The 21,374-nt window shown below is 39.2% G+C and overlaps 1 protein-coding gene and 1 long non-coding RNA gene across 2 annotated transcripts in view; one reads left to right on the top strand and one right to left on the bottom strand.

Annotated features, from left to right (window-relative positions):
- IFIH1 (interferon induced with helicase C domain 1) overlaps positions 1-13,259 on the bottom strand; it is a 51,800-nt gene extending 38,541 nt beyond the window's left edge. The window contains exons 1-3 of the mRNA XM_011947087.1: positions 12,246-13,259; positions 5,369-5,537; positions 1,221-1,367 (exon numbers count right to left, since the gene is read on the bottom strand). Coding sequence (XP_011802477.1) covers positions 1,221-1,367; positions 5,369-5,537; positions 12,246-12,698 — 769 coding nt within the window. The 5' untranslated portion in view covers positions 12,699-13,259. The remainder of the gene's footprint in view (positions 1-1,220; positions 1,368-5,368; positions 5,538-12,245) is intronic.
- On the top strand, positions 2,329-3,063 carry LOC105515309. The gene is made up of 2 exons (XR_001002298.1): positions 2,329-2,603; positions 2,656-3,063. It is a non-coding gene; the product is annotated as an uncharacterized LOC105515309 (long non-coding RNA).
- Positions 13,260-21,374: the final 8,115 nt, after the last annotated feature.

Raw genomic sequence — 21,374 nt, 5'->3', positions numbered from 1 at the left:
CGCTTGAACTCGGGAGGTGGAGGATGCAGTGAGCCAAGATCATGCCACTGCACTCCAGCCTGGGTGACAGAGTGAGACTCCAGCTCCAAAAATAAAATAAAATATAAAAATAATAAACTTTGCAGTGGTGTGCTGGAGTTAGTTTATATGGGCTCACAGGAGCTAACTGGTAACTTTTCAGGAATTTTCTGAGTTTTTAACCGTAGCCATTACAAAAATTAAATTATATTAAATTATATAAACTTATGATTAAAGAAATTATTTTCAAGCAAAGGTAATATGGTATTTAAAACTCATTACTTAATCATTTAACTGTCATCTTTGATCTGGAGGCTATCTCCGTCTTTTGCATCTGTACAGTGGAAAAGCTGTACAATGCCGTGCCACTGCACAGCTCTTCCCAGCTTTGTGTTCAGTGAGCTTATGTTGGAGGCTTGAAATAAACCTGAACGAGAACATTCAAACCACAGAGACTGGCAAATGCTACAAACTAGGGCTTTTTCTTTTCCCCAGAGAGCTACGTGCTACATTTACTAGCACACCACAGACTTTAAGCAACTATTTCTTGTGTAAACAGAATAAGGCCTTTTGGCAGAGAAGGGGAGAGGTGGATTATCCTATTAAGAGCAGATTAGAAAGGGATAAAATAATTAAGTAATTTATTTCTACCAGGGCTGTTTCAGTGTTAAAAAGGTGGACATGGTGGTCTTCAGTCCTCACCGATTAGTTAAGGCAATTCAAGCCAAACCCTAGTTCAGCATCCGTTCATCTTCCTTTTTATAGCTTTGATTTTAATTTTTACAACCCAGTTGAATCTCTCTGAGCCATCCCAGTTTAAACTAGAGAAAAAAAGTAATGGCTCTGTTTTATTTTCAGGGTTTTGGGTGAATTAAATTGACTGATCTATTTGAAAGTACCTTGAAACCCATGAAATATAGGGCATTCTTATGATCCTTATCTTACAATGACTATGGATTTCTTATAAATTAAAATTAGACACAATTTCATTCATATTTATACCACATTGATATTGGATTAGTTTTAGAAAGCATTTTGGCCAAGAATTATTTTATTTTAATCTCCTCTAAAAATATTATTTTAATATAAATGTTTACTAACCTTAGTGCCCACATTTTCTCCCTCTGATTAATAGGTTCTGCCCAGTTGGTTTTTCTGGAACTAGTAATTACTGTATTAAAGTATGTATGCGTTTCAAGTACCTGAAACTACAGAAGAATCTGCAAAAGATGATTCTGATGAGTTATTCTCCATGTCCCAGACCTCCTTCTCCAGATTTGGCTGAACTGTGGTTGAAAGAAGTCGCTCTTCCACTTGAGGACCATCATCTTGTGATAAATTCTCAATCTCTGTGAATAACAGTATTAGAATGCAAATCATAGGGCGACACAAGTTTTTGTAGAGCATACATAACTGTTACTGTTATTTTGAAAACAAACCGGAGGTTCCTAATAGAGGTTGCCTGAATGTATTTAAATACTTTGAAGTTCTAAACAGAATGTAAATTGTATTACAATGGAGGATTTTATACACTATAAATTGCTGTTATTGTTAATTTGAAAACAAAATGGAGAGCCCCCAATAGAGATTTGCTTTAATATATTGTAATATGTTGATATTTCGAAAGGCTTTGAACGTGCTTCTGTTATGGTACAGTATTTTTAATTGTAATATGAACACAACGAGTAGTTCTTTGTAATGATTAGACTGTAGCTAAGAAAAATAAATAAGGATTATGCTAATGACAAGAAAAGTGATTTCCTGTCTGACCATCACGTTTAGGAAGTAAGTTACTTATTCAGTGACACAAAGTTACATTTAAGGCTGAATTAATGAAAATGCAAATTTGGTAGTTTTCTTTAGCTTTGCTCTTGCCATTTTGTTTCCTCACTGTGTGTTCTGCACGAGACGTACATCTGCTTTAATGTCAGCCTATATTCATGTATTCTGAATTTCTGGGGATTTTTAAAACTTAATGAAATATTCTGTGTCCTTCCTTTCTTCTTTCCTCCATTCCTCCCTTCCAGCTTTTGCTACTTCAACTGTATGTAATGGGTATTTTATTAAGGGCTTATGTGGGTTAAAAAGAAAATCAAGAGTTTTTGCCTTTATGAAGCTGCAATCTGTCAGAGAAGACTGATGCCATAAGGAAAAATTTCTAACGTATCATTTTTTATTATCTCATCTTAAAGAACACAGGGATAATGTGCCCCACTTTGTATGGAAAATTTCCTAAAGAAAACTGTTGTGACTTTGGACAAGAAGAAAACTTGGCAATGTTTGCAGTTAGATATTAAGTATGTTAGGGACTATTATAATAGTTAATTTATTTTCAACTCACCATATAAATACTTTATATATATTAAGTTATTTAATTCTCAAAATAAACCTACATGGTAAGTAATATTATTGTCTGCATTTTACTGAGGTGATAAGTAATATTATTATCTCCATTTTATTGAGAAGTAAACTGAGGCACAGAGAAGTCAAGAACCTGGCCAAAGGTCACACATTCAAGGAAGGAGCCAGGATTTGATAAGCATCAGGATCTGATATGTATCAGGACCCAGAGTCTAAGCTCCTACATTAGTCTGTTTGTGCTGCCATAAAAACAGGACCCAGAGTCTGAGCTCCTACATTAGTCTGTTTGTGCTGCCATAACAAAACACCATCAACTGAGTGGTTTAAACAACAGACACTTCTTTTCTCACAGTTCTGGGCACTGGAAGTCCAAGATCAAAGTGACAGCAGGGTCAATGTCTGATGAGGGCTCTCTCCTTGATTTGCAGATGGACACGTTCTCCCTGCGTCCTCATATGGTTAAGAGAGAGAGAGAAAGAGATGGATGTTTCTCTTTCTCCCTCTTCTTAAAAGGCCACAATTCTATCACATTAAGGTCCTGTTCTTATATTTTTATGACTCATTTAATCTTTTTTTTTTTTTTTGAGACAGAGTCTTGCTCTGACACCCAAGCCAGAGTGCAGTGGCACAGTCTTGGCTCACTGCAACCTCCCTATCCTGGGTTCAAGCGATTCTTCTGCCTCAGCCTCCCGAGCAGCTGGGATTACAGCTGCATGCCACCACACCTGGCTAATTTTTGTATTTTTAGTAGAGATGCGGTTTTGCCAGGTTGGCCAGGCTGGTCTCAAACTCCTGACCTCAGGTGACCCGCCCACCTCGGCCTCCCAAAGTGTTGGGATTACAGGTGTGAGCCACCATGCCTGGTCTGGCTCATTTAATCTTAATTATCTCCTACTATCACTATCTCCAGATAGTGCCACATTAGGCTCCAACATATGAATACTGGGAGGACAAAATTCCATCCATAGCATTTTACCATTGGCTTCCCAAAATTCATATCTTTACTACATGCCAAATACATTCATCTCTTCTCATCAGCTCAAGTGCCTTAACTCACTGCAGCATGAACTCTAAGTTTAAAGCCAAAGTCTCACCTAAACATTGTTTAAATCAGACATGGATGAGACTGGAGGTGTGATTCATGATGAGGCAAATTCATCACCAGCTGTGAACCTGTGAAACCAGATGTTTCTTTTCCATAATACAATGGTGGGACAGGCATAGGATGGACATCCTATTCCAAAAAGGAGATACAGGAAAGAAGAAAGGGTGATGGGTCCCAAGCAAATCCAAAACTTATTAAGGTAAATTCTATTGTATCTTAAGACTTATAAGGCTTGAGAAAAGCTCTGTCTGGTTTGATGCACTGCCTTCCAGGTCCATGGAATGGCAGGTTCACTTCTAGGGCTCTGCAAGACAGCCTGCTCTCTCTAAGGGCTCCATCCACACAGCTTTCTGTGAGGATAGCTCTGCTTCTAAGACACTGGGCAGGGTCATCCTGCCCACTAGGCAGGGCTCACTAAAACCAGAGAGACAGGCTTGCCCTTTGAAACCAAAAAGGAAACTGCCTTGGCCCCTGGGCCTGTGGTAGAAGTAGCAACCCTGATGACTTCTGAATCACTTTTGGGGGCATTCTTTCCTTTCCTTGAAGAACAGTACATATTCACAGCCAAATAGCTCTATGGTCTGGTTCTGTAGAATCCAGAAAGTCCAGTATCCTTTTCTCATTCTGTCCTGCCTTCTCTGTCTCCTTCGGTTCAAACTGGAAGTGTATTTGCTGGTATAATGTATCTCTATTCCTAGCTTCTGCTGAAATGACTGATTAAGTCCATGAGTGGCACCCATGATCTTGTTATCAATTGGTTGTTCAGCCACATCCTTGGTGTTCTCTTTATAACACAGTTTCTCATTTTTTTCAATATGAATAGGCTGAGGATTTTCCAGATTTTAAATTTTGGTTCCTTTTTGCGTAACAACTCCTTCAATTAACTTCTCTTATTTTGCCTTTTACTATAAGCAGTCAGGAGAAACCAAGATGCTCCTTAAACATTTTACTAAGAAATTTTCTCAGCCAAATATCCAAATCCATCACTTGTGAGATCAAGTTTTATGCCATTTTATAAAAGGATCACCTTTCTTCCAGTTTCCAGTGATATTTTTCTCATTTCTTTCTGTGACCTCACCAGAATCACCCTTAACACCCGTATTTCTACCATTCACCAAAAACTCTTACAGTCTCTATCAATTACCCAGTTCCAAAGCCACTTCCACATGTTTAGGTATTTGTTACAGCAGCACCCCACTTTTTATACCAAAGTTTTCATTAGTTTGGGTCACCAGAACAAAACTGCAATGATTATAATTAATGAATAGTTAACTTTCAATTTGTCTTTCATATGATATTTTTGGAAACATAGGATGCATACTATGAAAAGAAAATAAGATAGCAGTTTAAGTGAGGTTTACAAATAATGTATGAGAAGGAGTTATAAAATGTTACATTGTTACTATTGTTGAATGCTTTTTAAAATCTCACATTAGGTAATGTTGAGATATATTGACAAAACAATCCTTTTATCAAATGCTTAATACATTGCTTAAAAATGTATAAAATGTTCAGAAGCATATGCAGCAGATTTTTTATAACCACTAAAATACTTTCTTCCAAGGTATTTTTGTATATTCAATGTTAAATAATCTTGATAAAAATTTCTGGTAGTCATATTGTTTCTAAAATAAGGTAGTAGAAAGGGTGTTGGTTGAACTAAGAATGGTCTTTGATCAGTTGATTTTTTCCCGGGCATCAATTTCCTCATTTGTAAAGGTGATAAAATAGATCACCTCTACAATGATGATATATCGCATATGTTCCACTCTTAAATTTTTGAATCTAAAAATCTTGGTGTCTGTCTGCTTTGTGTCTGTCTGCTTTATTGAACTCTCAATCACTAGGTGGAATAAAAATCTTCCTAAGTAAAATTACAAATACCTGCATTGCTTTCTGAGCAATCAGTGCCTGTTAACTCTTGGACAAGTTCATTGTTTCCTGTTTGACGAAGAACATCCAGAAATGCAGAGAACCAGTTTTCTTTCTGTACAATCCTTTTTAGTAGTTCTCTTACACCTGATTCATTTCCGTTGTTTTCTGCAGCAGCAATCTGTTGTAAGGGAAAATTAGAATTAAGTAAGATCAAACATCTTCTGAATAACCTTAAACAGGAAATACCATTTAGAAAAACTGAGCAATTAAGCATAAGTATAAATAAAGGCTTACATTGAAACATTGAAGAAAATAGCAATGTTACCTGTAGCAATTCTGAAGTCGGCAGGGAAAAAAAAAATCTCTGGACCAAGTGTCCTTTTAAATATGAACCATTTTTTTAACGCTATTGAATTATTCAAACCTGACACCTAGAAAATAAATTTTACCTCAGCCATTCTCGAATAAAGGGTAGAAGAGAAAGTATCTTTAGTCTGTAGCTATGTTATGTCTGTTTTCACCAATTTCTTTCTGTATATCTAGGACTGGCTATATTTTTTCAATCTATGGAGTCTGTAAATGGGAAATCAAACATTTCTTATCTAATTCTTCTTTCTTCATGATTATCATTATGAAATAAGTAATTACTACTGCAGATTTATATCTTTCCTATTTAATATTTGCACAGTTGATTATTACTATAATCAATTTTTCTCAAGTTTGTGTTTATTTAATGTTGTGGGAAATTTGTTTTTATATCTTTTTTTGGAAATATGGGGCAGAATTATTTTTATATCCATTCATTAGAGTCTTTAGCCTTCATTTATTTTCTCTTTTAGGTTAATCTAGTAAATTCCTTTTAAATGTGGATCATTTGTGTAATCATTGTCACAGCTCATCTCCTTAGGTCGTAATACAGCAATAAGGATTTGGAGGAAAGATGAACTCAAGCCATGTTTAGACATGAAAGAAGTTAGGCGGGACATCGTTAGCTTTCTGTGGCATTTGGCAATTTACTTCATCTCCCTAGACTTCGGTTACAATATGTGGAAAACAAGGCAGCTGAAAAGAAATTTTGGAGTTTTTATATCTTAGCTGCACATTAGAAACAACCGTAGAGCTTTAAAAAATACTGATGCCTAGAAAATACCCCTAAAAGATACTGATTTATTTTATCTATGTTAGGAACTCAGATATTAAAGAAAAATTAAAGCATCTCATGTGATTCTATCAACCTCCCAGATAAGAAATATTGCCTTTGATATTATCAAAGGTCCTTCTCAACATTTGCCAGTCTTCCACATGTATAATTTGGATTGTTTAGTTCTTTCCTACAAATTTATGTATTTTCTAGTTCTATAAATATATTCTATAACCTTTTATGTCAGAAATTTGGTAATGTTTTTGGAACAATGTCTGGCACTAGTTCAGTGTTAGAATTATTACGGATGACTGGGAAGAGTCATCGTTACAAACACCTCACCTGCACAAGCACATGCAGCATGGTCTCTACCCAAGGGATATTTCCGTCTTAACATCTAGTAGTTAAGAATGCTGTTCTAGGGGACTTGTATTAACCCAGCAACCCAGAAGTAGGTACCAATATTAACTCATTTACAGATCAGAAATCCGAGGCACAGAGATGTTTAGTTATCTCTCTGAGGTCACAAAACCAGTAAGTGGCAGAATTAGAATTCGATCCCAGGGAATTGAATTCAGAGGCTGAATCCTGCCTTCTTGAGCTGTAATTATAGCTTATGATTTTCTCCAATTTTAAGTTCATTTTCTGACAAGAAGTGGTTAAAAATAACTATTTGAACTCAGTAAATTTCAAGTGAATTCAGTCCATGTCATCACAACATTTTCTAAGCAGATTTTTGCTCATTTTTTACCATTTTTTTTCTAACTCTCTTAGTCTCCTAGTGGAAATTCTTTGGCTTCCCTGGTGTTGTAACATCTTTATTATCATCTGCTAATTTAACAAATAATTGCTATAGATGTAAATAAGACTACTTTCAGTGCCTTCTTTTAACTCAGCCATTCTCATATTTTATTACCCCATCCTTTAATCAGCTTTAAATATATTTGAAAGAAGCAATCAGGAAGGATTTCCTTAAAAAGGACCAGGGAGGCACTATAACAAATACTGTTATTAAAAAATCCCTAAGTATATTCTATCCACAAAAGTTTCTTCAACTACTAATCTATTAAGTCAACTTTTACTGTGGAATCATATTTGTCAAGCTTTCTTTGCCTTTATTGAGTCCAAGCATGTAAGGATCATGATGTCATTATTTCCTAAACATATTCTTACAATTTGAATGTGGAACTACATATATCTGTGCAATTTTAGCAGCCTCATCAAGATGCTGAATTTTTAAGAAATCTTCTCAGTTTTGGTGCTGGAAAGTACATCAACTTCCTTTGAAGCAATTATATAATTTTAAAAATTTAATCTGTTCTCCTAAAACATTGTAAAGATATTAGATCCCAATATGTAAACACAATTACAGAAATTCGTGGAAGGCAAATATTTAGATTTGAGACTGCAACAAGTCATAAAACGATTGTCACCCATGCCCCTACTCCACTCGAAGTTTTCTCTATGAAGTTAAAAATGGATGGATGTTTTCATGACTATGTAGTCTATTAATACATTGTTAACTAATTTATGAAATATAAAGCAAAATTAATTTGGGGATAATACAACTCAATGCTTTCATATTCTAAATTATTTGATATGTTTTTTCTTTCCAACAGAAATCAGTGAAGAAACCAATGACATTTCCATAAAGCACTGGCTTGCCAACACAATTGTACAGTTTAATGCAAATGTTTTCTTCCCTTTATAATAATCTTAGATAGCTATTTAAATATAACAGTGATTTTTTTTAACTCAGCAGAGTTCAACTCTCAGATAAAAGTAAATCAAGAAGCAAAACCTGTATGTTAAAAATAAAGAATTTTAAAGAACTAGTTTCCCACAAAAAGTTAATGTCTTAACCCAATGAATATTTATTGTCACATTGACATAGCTAATTTCTCATTCATACTTTTTTTTTTTTTCAAATGAAATTATCCTTCCTAATTTGCCAGACAATACAATATTCTTGGAGAGATTGACTTGGGTACTCAACATGATGTTGGGAGAACTGGACTGTTTTTAACTGGACTAGTCATGGCATCTTTGGTTCTCCTGTGTAAAAGAAAGATGTGTGGAGTCTCCAGGACTACAGATGCTTTGTCAGATGTTCTGAACTGGCCAGGGATGAAACATGCACCTCTCTTCAGCTGTTCAGCTTGATTATTAAGACACTATGGAAATGTTTATATGATCACTTCCGTTCCCAGAGTTCATGACTGCCTAAGTTGATGGGTGTGCCAAGTTGTAACAATGCCACGTTGTAACTTAGCATCCTAAAAGAGGAGCAAGGCAGTACAAGGATCGCTTTATTATAATGATTGATAAAATGGCATATATTTATTGCTGAATCTCTAGTATTTAGAATAGTCCCTTGTATACAGTAGACATTCTTCCTTCTTTCTTTCCTTTCTACCTTCCTTCCTTCCTTCTTTCCTTCTTTCCTTCTTTCTTTCTTTCTGACAGAGTCTCACTCTGTTGCCCAGGCTGGAGTGCAGTGGTGCGATCTTGGCTCACTGCAAGCTCTGCCTCCCGGGTTCACACCATTCTTCTGCCTCAGCCTCCCGAGTAGCTGGGACTACAGGTGCCCACCACCAAGCCCGGCTAATTTTTTTGTGTTTTTAGTAGAGATGGAGTTTTACTGTGTTAGCCAGGATGGTCTGGATCTCCCGACTTCGTGGTCCGCCCTCCTCGGCCTCCCAAAGTGCTGGGATTACAGGTGTGAGCCGCCATGCCCGGCCTACAGTAGATGTTCTTTCATCAACACTGATGAACACTACAACACAACTTCAAGAAAGGACAAAATAGTCTCTGTGTTTTTCTCCTATCTTTTCACCACTAGCATGGCATCTGGCACAAAGATGCCACTCAATAAATTCAAACTGAATGAATGAATGAATGAATAAGTTTTTGGGTACTTGCTGGACACAAACCTATGTCTAAAGTCATTTTCAGAAGGCCTGGTGGAATCAGGGGCAGGGGCTAGGAAATGGGATGGGAATCCTAAATCAAAATAATAGATCAAGTAGAAAATGTCTATGGTAAAACAGAAAAAGAATGAAAATACCAGACCATTTTATGGAAGTCTTGTTTACTTATTTTAAACCATCAAGAAAGCAAATTTGGAAATCTTATTTTCATCATTCATCCATTCTCTAATGCCTGGCAACAAAATTCAATACATCATGTGTTTTCAACACTTATTCCAGACACTTTCAGAAATAAATTCAATCAATCTATCAATCAAGTAATCAATACTTATTAAACACCAACCCTATACCTAATCCTGGTTAGGTTCTGGGATGAAAGAGGTAATTTCTTTTTCAAATCAGTATAATCTACGGACTTTAAGAAGTATATCTCAATTGCAACATGGGGAATTTACCTAAATCTCTCAAACTTAAATTTATAAGGAAATGTAATGAGATGAATAGTGATAAAAGTCAACACCATTATCATATCAAACAGCTCTGATTTATAAGCTTTTTCATAAACACTATTTCTGATTTGATGTTGACTAAAATACTGTGAGAAATTTTATGATGTCCATTTTCACGGGTAAATGTAGCATCAGGGAACCTAAATAATTTGGCCCAAAGTAACACATATAGTAAGAAGCCAAGATAGACCTCAGATCCATGTGTTCCCCTTCTACAGTCTTATCACACTTTGCTGCTGTAAGGTAAACATTCATCAATGACCACCACCTCAATATAGATTATTCTTCCAAACATAATGCTTCCTTCTCATTGTCCACCATAGCTTATTTTTGGAACTGATAATACATGTAAAATGATGTACACAAAAATCATTCCAGACTCTCACAGAGATACTATTGCTTCCTAGGGAGCCTCAAATGTATAGCTGCTTAGTCTTTCGGGGCCTCCTTTGAAATGTGAATCAGAGGGAGAATTTGGGTTGCTTTGGCCTTAACTGCTACTAGTACACGAAAGTCCCTTTACTCTATATCTTCTTTGTGTCAAATTCCTTGCATTACTGCTAGCTGCCTCCAAGCTTGCCAGAATCAAGAACTTGGATAAAATCTAGCTGGCGGAAATTCAATCCAGGCAAGACAAAAGTGATGCTGATAGGCAGAAGTATTTAGAGTAAATAGGGAGAAGTGCTGTTTCGCTGGCAATCGGGACATCATACCCACCAAACATAAACAGCTTTGTGGTGTTACTGGACTCTGTTGCTTCTGGACTTCTAACAGCTACTGTGGCTGGAAATGCCATCTTCCATCTCCAGCTGGCTTGAAGGCTGCATACTTTCTTCCAAATTAAGATTCTGCCACAGTGATGTACACATTTGTCATATCCAGCTGGACTACTATAATGCGTTCTAGCTTGTTCTCAATACACAAAACGACATAAACATTACAGACAACAGTGCAAAGTAATTTACTTGTTGGGAAAACTGGCCATCAAAATTAGATGCATGTTTGGGTCTTTGGACAGGCCCTGTGTCTGTCAAGTCTACAAAAGATCACTAACTTTATTCACTAAAGACTAAATTACATCATAGGCTATAGCCAATCAATCAAATGCCCAGAAGTGTGTAATGAATATACAAACAATGGATGAACCAAAAAGAGAGGAAAAAAATGTGAAAATCATACAGTGGTGTAGACAAAGCCTTTGACTTTTAGTCATGGCTTTATTTATCTACATGTCTTCCAAAACAAAACTTTTGACTTACGAGCCTGAGTAAGTCAGATTCAAACAGGTCAGCATTTATACACATCACAGTACATCTTCACTTATCAAAAAACAATTCATATCACATTCAATGTGAAGTCATCAGTAAAATTCGCCCTGTCAAGAAAAATCCAGTTTCTTCACTAACATGAAAAACTGAAATTAGCAACACATTCTTTCAATGAATTGTTTCTAAATTTTGATTCTCAGAAAATGTAGAAACTTTGATTAAAGAAACAGAAAAGGGTGTGTGTGTGTGTGTGTGTGTGTGAGAGAGAGAGAGATAGAGAGATTGTGATTTACCCATTTGGGCTAAGAATAAATGGCACAATGTGTAATGTGGGGCAAAGATTGGAAAACTTTTTCTCTAAAATGCCAGGTAATACATATTTTCAGTTTTAAGGGCACACAGTCTCCATCCAATTGCCTTTGGAGTAGAAAGGCAGCCACAAACAATATGTAAACAAACGAGCATGACTGTGTTCCAATAAAACTTTATGAACACTGAAAATTAAAAAGTGAAAAATCTAAAGACCTTCCTTAGCCTGTGGGCCTGAAAAAAGACAGTAGCAGGCTGGATTTAGCCGGTGGGCCATAGTTTGCTGACCCCTGCTCCATGGAACTACATTAAATAAGAAAAACATTCAACACTTTGGGCAAATTATTTAACCTGCCTCAGGTTTCTCATCTGTAAAATGGAGTTAATAACATTAGGAGCCTCAGTGGGTTACTCTGAACATGAACTGTAGTAATACATTTTGAAAATGACACCAAGTGCACATAGTAAGTGTTCAATACATGTTACCTGTTAATATACATTACGATTCTAAAGTTAACTCCTTTTTAGTTCAGTGAAAAGATTAGAAAAGTAGTTCTTTTGCGTTTAAATTTTCGAAATTGTCTTAAAGTGCCTAGATGTTGTCTTCTCAAAGGAAGAAACTAGATTTGCCCAAAGATGTCAAGCACATTTGGAAAGGGGCAAATGCACAAGGAAACCTGCTTTGCAAAATCTGCCTAAAGGGCTAGCGCCATCTGAACAGACACCTACCCGGTTTCTGTCTTCAATTGTCAACAGTTCCTGCTCCATGCACTTATCCAAAACGTCTCTAACTAGAAGCTTGTCCACCAGAGTGGGCTGAAGAAGGTTCAGCAGTTGGAGACATTCATCATGAGCGTTCTCAAACGATGGAGAGGGCAAGTCAGTGAGCTCAGGGTTCATGTAGCGGGCGGCCAGAGGGCTGCCCGCTCTTCGGAGGGCCTCCACGAATTCCCGAGTCCAACCAAGGTGCCAGACTCCCTTCTCCAAGGTGCTCAGGAGGAGTTCAACTGCCTGCATGTTCCCGGAGGTGGCGACCGTCCTCTGAATCTGCTCCTTCACCTCTGCAGGCAGAAAGGTCAGGTAGTCCAGCACAGGCTCCACCTGGATGTACATTTTCACCCTGGCCCTGAAGCAGGAGATGAGATAGCGGAAATTCTTGTCTGTGGAATACCCATTCGACATCTTTCTTTCTCAGAGAAGGGAGAGGGTTCTCCCAAGCAGATGGTGCTGTTCTTTGCGGGACAGGTGAGATGGGCGTGCCGCTGTCCGCTGCCCACTTGGAGGAGCAGGGTCTACCTCTCTGTGCCTGACAACGACCAGGTTGCACCCAGAGCCCTCTGGCCGGCGCGCGGGGCTGCGGTCGCACCTGGGCAGGTGGGCAGCGGGGAGGCGCGCGGGGCCGCGGGCGCGGCACTTTGAACTCTGCAGTGTGCACCCCGGGTCCGGCCCGGGACGATCCGGCTGCACAGACCGGTAGGAGCTTCGAGTCCAGCTTTTCTGTCAGGCAGTTCTTACAGAGTTTCCCAGACTTTGGTTTCTGTTTCGATTCTCTTCTCAGGACTTTGCAAACGTAATCGGCCTAGAGGGGAGGGAGTTTCCTCAGGGAGGCGCCACCTTTTGGTCGGGGCGGGTGAAGACGGGAGGCTTTTGGTGAAGGACACCGCGGGAAACAGAAAAGGAAAGCGAATTCTCTCTGGTACCAAGACCAACGCTTTAGGAAAGCTCCTCCTGCGGGTATTTTGTTTTCCCAGCGGGGTTCTGCCTTAACAATCAGGTCCTTTGTAGGTCAAAATGTGCAGTGCACAAAAGCCTGTGATTTGGGACTTTCCAATGGGGAAGTGAACAGAAACTGCCACAGACCCGGCCGTGAACAGGGAGTTACCCTCGGCTGGTGAATGCAGCAAGGCAGGCCTGGCTGAGGTTGGTGAGACTGAGAGGGACAGGTGAGAGATGAAGCTCAGAAGACATGTTTGCAGAGATGTGGAGAAGCCAGGAGGAAGTCACCTCTGTGCCCTCCCTAAAATAAACCTGACCTCCCGTGGGTTCCCAAACACTAACTTGTTTCCCTGGGAATTTGCAGGTGGGTACGAAAAAGTGAGTAACAATAAACAGTTAACTTTACTGCCTCATATTTAGATTGCTGGTATTTATGCAGCTTTGATCAGAACCTGGTAACAGATGTGGATGGACTTGAACCACCAACTCAGCTTATACGGAAGTCAAGACTGAAGGCTTCCTAGATTCCAGCTTGTAAGTTCCCTATATTCTTTAATATACAACTTTCCTTTAATAAAACAAAACAAAAAAATCCCCCAACAACTTATTTTTGATATAGCTGCCATTCTTTTCTTGGATTCAATACAGCAAGTTTTGGCTGGAGCAGCTAGGAACTTAATTAGCAACTAATGTACCAACTTGTAGTAAACATCAACATTTGTCTATGTCATGAGAGAAAAAAACATATTCACACTGAAAAATGGCAGCTTCATTTTGGTACAGAAGCCACATGAATGTGAGTCCTTAAGGTTACTACTCATTTAGGAGGCATTCTGTAGCCACATGTGACTGTGGGTGGTAGGCACATACACACCATAACTAGAACCTCATGGTCCAGAATTATATAAAGGATGGAGAGATCATTTAGGTTATCAAAGAGACATATTTAGGAAAAATAATCTGTTAGCACAGTACATTCAATAAAGTCTGTGTAGGCCAGGAAAACCTGATAGTGCTTTGAACTGGATAATAGAAGTACAGAGTCTTGGTGAGTGTTTACTAGGGGCATACAAAATATCCAAATGAGCACCTTATGGTAAGGTGTCTTATTTTATTCTCTAATTATCTTATGTAGCAAGACTTTTTCTATCCCTGAAGGATTGTAAGCTGCTTGAAGAAGGGATATATTTACACAGTAACTAGTACACTACTCACAGGTAGTGGGAACTTGATGATCTCTCTCCTGGGAGTTGTATTTGAGTTGACTCTAGTGGCTGGCAGAATGTCAAATACACTGAAAGTTGAAGTAAATGAAACCTTGGACTTGCAGGTAGTTCTGATTTATACTGTTCTTTTCTGTTTCTTCACAGAACCCTACTCCTTTTTCACTTAATTTTGGGAGTTGACCTTGTGCCCAGATAGAGGATAATCCAATTAGATGTTTCTACAAAAGTACTCAAATTATTAATTTTAAGTATTGGGGCTATGAAAATATCTTTTAGGGCTATTGCAAAAACATACTCCTATCCTCCAGCTGCCAGTGGGTTTTATTCAACATGTTAAAGTACAAACTAACCACCCAAAAAACATCCTTTTTCCTGGCTCTTATCCTTCTGTTTCTTGGTTTCAAACATGGGGGAATGAGAAGGCTTTGCTGACTGAATACGGGGAACCAGTTAATGTTATTTTCTTCATACCACTTAATTGTTGCTCTGGAAGAGAAAGGATCAAATGTTTGGTATTTGACCTTTTCACAAACACCAAACATTTAAACCAAAGATATTTAAATATTTGGCATTCAAATTATATCATTCATTATATCATCCAGTCATTTAAAATATGTTTATTAAGTATCTATTACATGACCAGCACTGATCTAGGTGCAGTTAATAAAATTAACAAAGTTCCTACTTTTATGGAGTTCACATTCTAATGGGAGTGGGAAGATAGATGATAAGTAATGGCTAAAAAATACGCAATGTGCTACGTGAGGATAAATGCCATGAAGACCATAGTAAATCTAGATAATAATGTATATTACAATTTCACAGGTTGATTTCCCTAATAGTCATCCTCATCTAACCCTATGAGCATCATATAATACCCAACAATAGCAATTCATATTTTCTCACAAGTAGGAGTCACTCTGCTGGATGAGGTCTGAGTGATGAGGATTAGGCGTGGGTGGGAGGGACTTCTTTTTTAGGAATCTCCCATGGTCTTAATAGGACCCTTTTTGGAGAAAGGAGGTTAAGGAAACAAAAGCCAAGACACAGTCTCTCACAATGTATCCTTTTTTCATCTATATTTTTTGCATCATGATTTAGTTTATTTTCTGTTTTTCACTTGAGTAATTAATTGCTTTCCTCTATCAAGTTTCTTCTAAGAGATTTCATTTTAATCCTCTTCACCAGTTCCCAAATGTAAGTTTCTTTTTCCTTTCTCTTTTGAGGTAGGAGATCCTGCTGAACTATGTATTTTCCCATTGTTATGCAACTTTCCTTTTGAGTTTTTAAAAAGTAGTAACAATAATAGCTGCCACTATAATTTAATGACCATGCATAGCAGTGACGTCTTTTTCAAAGAAAATGACAATAATTTTAGTTTCGTGAGAAACCCTGGAATTGTTGTTCTGTTCCTTTACTTGTTTGCTCATTTGTATCAATAATGAGCCTGCTTTGTGTAATTTGAAGTGTTAGATTCTCTTAACCTGGCAGTGTGGGGTATGGTTAAGCACAGAGACTCTGAGTTCAGGCTGTCTGGGTTCACATCTCAATACTATTTCTTAATTGTTGTGCTTCGAAAAATCACCTCAAATACATCAGTTGTAAAATGGAAAGATTCTGGTACCATGTCATAACAATTGGTGCTAGTGTGATACAGTAGCACCAGTCTGGCATGTTTATGTGCCCAATATGTGATTCCAACACACTATGCTTATATAAAAAACAAAGAAGAGATGGTGCGGTGCTAGTCTTCAAAGAATGCACAATATATAAAGGAAAGAATTTAATTACATATATAATATATATACACGTACATATTAACACTATATAATAGCTAGTCATTTAACTGAGACTTTAAGCAAGACTTTCAGCCATTTAACTGAAACTGATAGGCTGATTTAGCAGGAAAGTTTATTAAAAGGATACTGCCATAGCTTTTTATTTCAAAAACAGTAGTAATCCTAAAATAGAAAAAAATTCTGGCTAAGTTCACTTAATCTTGATAATAATTTCCTAATCACTTTCCCTAATTCAATTAAAATTCTGGTTTTAAGTTTTTACATATAAAAAGTTTTCTACATAGTAGTTTTGGCAAAAAATGAAAGTCACATATCAATAAATAAGTTTTGGAACATTCATTTTTCAAGTACTCCTTCCATAGCTTAAAGTCTTTTCAAAAACAGTTAACTGCAAATGTTTTTGTTAAAACAGTACTTTTACCTCAAAGGCTAGATTGTACTTGTTTTATTTTAAAATAAATGCTTAAGAGCAAACTACAGTCAAATGTAACTAGACTACCGTTGTCTTTATCTTGCAATCATGGTTGACATTTAGCTAGTAGTGAGGTTTGGGTTAGATGTCCCAGTCTGTGTCCATTTTGAGTTGGGAGCGGCTATTCTAATTGCTTAATATCCATCCCATAGAAATTGTTAAATATTTTTATATCACCTCTGCTCATATTGAAATGAGTAAAGTTCCCTTGTCTCCCTGTCAGGGTGTGTGATGGGGGTGTGGCTCGCTTCTTCAGTGCTTGGAATTTGATGGCTTCTAGGCATGGGAGAGAAAAAAAAAACAAATTCTATAAGATTAAGTATGCATGAGTTAAACATGTGTATTACACAGGGAAATAATTTAGTGCCAAAGACTACAGAGATAAGAAATTAAATATACTAACAACAACAACAACATTGTACCCTGAGCTGTTTCAGCCTGGTGAAAGAAATTAAAACTTGTATGGGAGCAGTTAAATTTTAGAAGGGAGATAACTGTAGTTGCCGTATCCTTAGCAGTTAACAGGTGCACCTGGGGAATTCTGGGGTTTATGAGCTTGCCTGATGGCCACTAAAGCTTCTGTTTTTTTCCTGTATTTCCTTTCTCTTTCCTGGACCTCCTTGTCTCTATTTTAAAAGACCAAGGTGGCCATTTTCAGGAGGTCCTCTAATGTACTCTCTGCTCCCAGGGCCCATTTCTTCAAGTTCCTCCTGATGTGAGGAGCTGCCTGAGTAATAAATTTATCCTTTAGGATTAGTTGCCCCCTGACTGAATCAGGAGATAGAGAGGTGTGCTTTATAAAGGCCTCTCCAGGAAGGCAGTGGGATTTTCATCAAATTCCTGTCCTACATAAGCATTCTATTATGCACACCTGAAAGGGTCTCCTCTTCCAGTTGCCCATCTCATCATTGGGATCCCATTTAGGGTCATCCATTGGTACTGCTTCTCTTCCAGTTGGATAATGTTTGCCCCTTTCCCTGACATTATATGTGATACAAAGCTTATCCCCGAATCTCTCTGCACTTGCTGAACAGCATGTTTCTCAGTGTCTGTCAGGGTCTGATTCAAAAGTAACATAACATCTCTCCAGGAGAGTTCAAATATTTAGGTGAAATTCTGGAAAGCCTCTATATATCTCCCAGGGTCATCTGAAAACTAGCCAAGGTCCCCCTTCATTTGCTTTAAGTCCTGTAGGGAGAAGGGGACCTGGACCTACTGGGCCCAAATTCACTGGGCATCAATTGGAGAGGCAAGAGTAAGACTGGGGTTTGTTTAGGGTGAGGATTTCTAGGAGGGGGCAAGTGAGAGGCTGAAGCTGGATAGGGAGGTTGGGGTGGACCCAGAGGAGCACAGCTTGAGGGAGTTGGCTCCTCCGCTGTGGGTGCCTCTGGGACTCGTGTCTTTAATTGGCTGGGTTTGCCCCTTGCAGCCTTCCTGAGACAGGAAACAGAAGGGCTGAAGCAATCCTACATTTTCGGCAAAGGTCTGGATTACCTTGCAAGGTATAGAAAGTTTGCACATATGGGGCCTCAGACCATCTGTCCTCAAGTCTACAGAAAAGTTCAAATTGCCAGATGGTATTTAAATGAATGGTCCCTTCCTGAGGCCAAGCCAGTCCTTCCTGTAAATCATAATTTGCACAAACCTTTGTGCAGAGGGCTGTGAGGCATTTTTCCTCCAGATTCTGAGGGTCAAAGTAGTCCCAATGGCTTAGGATACACTCCAGAGGAGTTTAAGTTGGGGGTCGTGAAGAGAACTGGTTGCCCATTCTGAAAGACAGGGAATAGAGGCATCCCTCATTTCCTTTCTCTTTTTTTCTTTTTCTTCCTTTTTTCTTTTCTTTTTTTTTTTTTTTTTTTTTTTTTTTTTTTGAGATGGAGCTTTGCTCTATCGCCCAGGCTGGATTGCAATGGCACGATCTTGGTTCACTGCAGCCTCCACCTCCTGTGTTCCAGCAATTCTCCTGCTTCTGCCTCCCAAGTAGCTGGGTCTACAGGCAAGCCCCACCATGCCCAACTAATTTTTTCTATTTTTTGTCTACATGGGGTTTCACCACGTTAGCCAGGCTGGTCTCAAACTCCTGACCTCAGGTGATCTGCCTGCCTCAGCCTCCCAAAATGCTGGGATTACAAGCGTGAGTCACCACACCCAGGCTTCCCTTCCTTCTTTCAGTGAAAAACTCAGGGTGTGTTGGAGAGAGAAAGCGAGCATCCTCCCTCCACTCTCCACCCCTTATCCCTGAGCTCCAGAGACCTTGGCAGATGCCAGCCATAGGTACCAATGAGGTATGTACCCATGAGGCAGGAAAAACATGGAGAATGGGAATTAACTGCCTTCATCTATGCCTCCCTTTCTCCCTGCTATCGGCAAACTTTTGAGTTCCCTGGGCCTGTTTATTCCATGATCCATGGCCTTCTTCCGTGGGGTGGGTTTTAGCTGGCAGAAATTGATTCTGCCCATTTACACTGTGCCTGTCACCTGGCTTTGGATTCCTCAGGCCCAGTTTTTCTTTCTTGGGCCTCAGTCTGAAGCTTAAATGGAGTCTGGGACCAAAAAGGTATTTTAAAGGCTGTTTGTATCTGTTTAGAGTATCTCCTATGTGCCCTGCTGAATTTGCAGTTATCAGCCAGCAGGGGTCGCTCCTCTGTTAACTTTCCTATCAGAAATATTGTGGGGGGCATGGGGAGCTCTCTCACTTGGAAAAGGAAAAAAAGATAAAAATGGTAAAAGGGGCAAAAAAGGGGGGATGCTGAGAGAAGAACCCCTTGCTTAGTGCAAGTGGGCCCTTTTAATCCTTATAACTTTCCCATCCTTCCCCCAGTTCAGACCAGGTTGAATTGCCTGGCAAGGGGAGGTTCTGTTGGCATGGCAGGCAAGAAGCATCCTGTAGGGTCCTGGCTATCACTTGTTTTCTCCTGCCCCCCCACCCCCCTGGGGCTGTTGGGCTTAGTCTTTGCCTGCTGCAGGCATGCCTAGGCACCCAAGCTGAGAGGGGAAAGGGTAAGGAGAGGTGCCCTGAGCCATGCGTGCCTGTGGCTGTCAAGGCAGAGGCATACCTGGCACCTCTAGGAAGAGTTGGTCTGATTTGCACCTTTGGTGGCTGGGCCAAATACTCATTTTACTTAGTAACATTGACACAGCCTGTAGCAAAACACTTAACATTATAAAGAAAGAGATGAGAGCCATTTCAAACTGTGTGAGAGAGAAAAAGTGACAAAAAGACAACAGAGGCTTGCGGGGTGTGGTGGCTCCACCTGTAATCCCAGCACTTTGGGAGGCTGAGGTGGGTGGATCACCTGAGGTCCGGAGTTTGAGATCAGCCTGGCCAACATGGCGAAACCCTGTCTCTACCAAAAAAAAAAAAAAAAATTAGCCGAGAATGGTGGTGTGTGCCTGTAAACCCAGCTACTTAGAAGACTGAGGCAGGAGAAGTGCTTGAACCTGGGAGGGGAAGGTTGCAGTGAGCCAAGAGGAGCACTCCAGCCTGGGTGACAGAGCAAGATCCTGTCTCAAAAAAAAAAAAAAAAGAAAAGAAAAGAAAAGAAAAGAAAACAGAGCCTCTTACTCATAGGAAAGAGAGAGACGTGGCAGGGTTTTGGAAGAAAGGCAAACCCGACAGTTTTGCATTCACTCACACTCACCTGAGATGCTGGATGCGTCCCCAGTTGAGATGGGAAAAGTTGCCCCGCTGCTTAAACCTCTAGGGGAGCATTCAGACGGGCAGGCTGTGGGGCTCCGACCTCATGGCAGTATCTAGCAGTGAATATTTACAGCTCCTGAAGCCCCAGTGGGAGTGTATTACAGGGTACTCTTTTAGTTTTGCTCTTTTAGTTTTGCCATCTATAGATGGCTTATGTTACTTAGCTCAGTTAAATCCTCTACCTTGTTGCAAGGACAGAGGGCTTTCTGTATGCTGGGTTCTTGCCTTGGTGAACTGAAAAAATCGGAATCACACCTGGGCTTGGAGAATTGAGTGCAAGGTTTTATTGAGTGGAGGTAGCTTAGGGGGAGTCAGAAAGGGATTGAGTAGGAAAGCTTACCCCTGGAGTTGGGACTCTCAGTGGCCTAGGCTCTCCACTGACTATCCCAGCCAAACTCTACATCATTCTGCTTCTGCTAGTCAGTGGCCTGACAGCATTCTGGTGCCTGTCAGTGCGTTCCTCTCCACATTCAGCTGCCTGTATATTCTTCTACTGATGTGCTCCTCTCAATGTCCAGCTCCTTCTATGTCTGCCTGCTAGGGTCTCGGGGTCTTTTTTATAAGCACAGGATGGGGGTGTGGCAGGCCAGGGTGGTCTTGGGAATGCAACATTTGGGCAAGAAATGCCTGTCCTCACCTAGGTTCATGGGGATGGAGCCCTAGCTAGGGATCATGCCCTCCTCTACTTAGCACTTCCCTTCCCCACTTCCGTATCATTTAAAGGGACTGCATTCTTCCCTTCTCAGCACTTCTGTATCCATATTATAGTTGACAAAGTCTTAAAGTAACAGTAGGAAGGCTGTAGAATTAATTAGTGAAATATTGAAATAAATTGAATCAAATTTTTGAACTGCTAAATCATGAAGGGTTAAACTAAGATTTTAAAATATAAGCATTATCAACTACAAATTTTTTTATTATCAATGCACTGAATTATATAAATTA

Source organism: Colobus angolensis, unplaced genomic scaffold (assembly GCF_000951035.1).
Source record: "Colobus angolensis palliatus isolate OR3802 unplaced genomic scaffold, Cang.pa_1.0 Scaffold259, whole genome shotgun sequence".
NCBI lineage: Eukaryota > Metazoa > Chordata > Mammalia > Primates > Cercopithecidae > Colobus > Colobus angolensis.
Note: the sequence above shows the minus strand (reverse complement) of the source record. Positions and strands in the feature narration are given on the sequence as shown.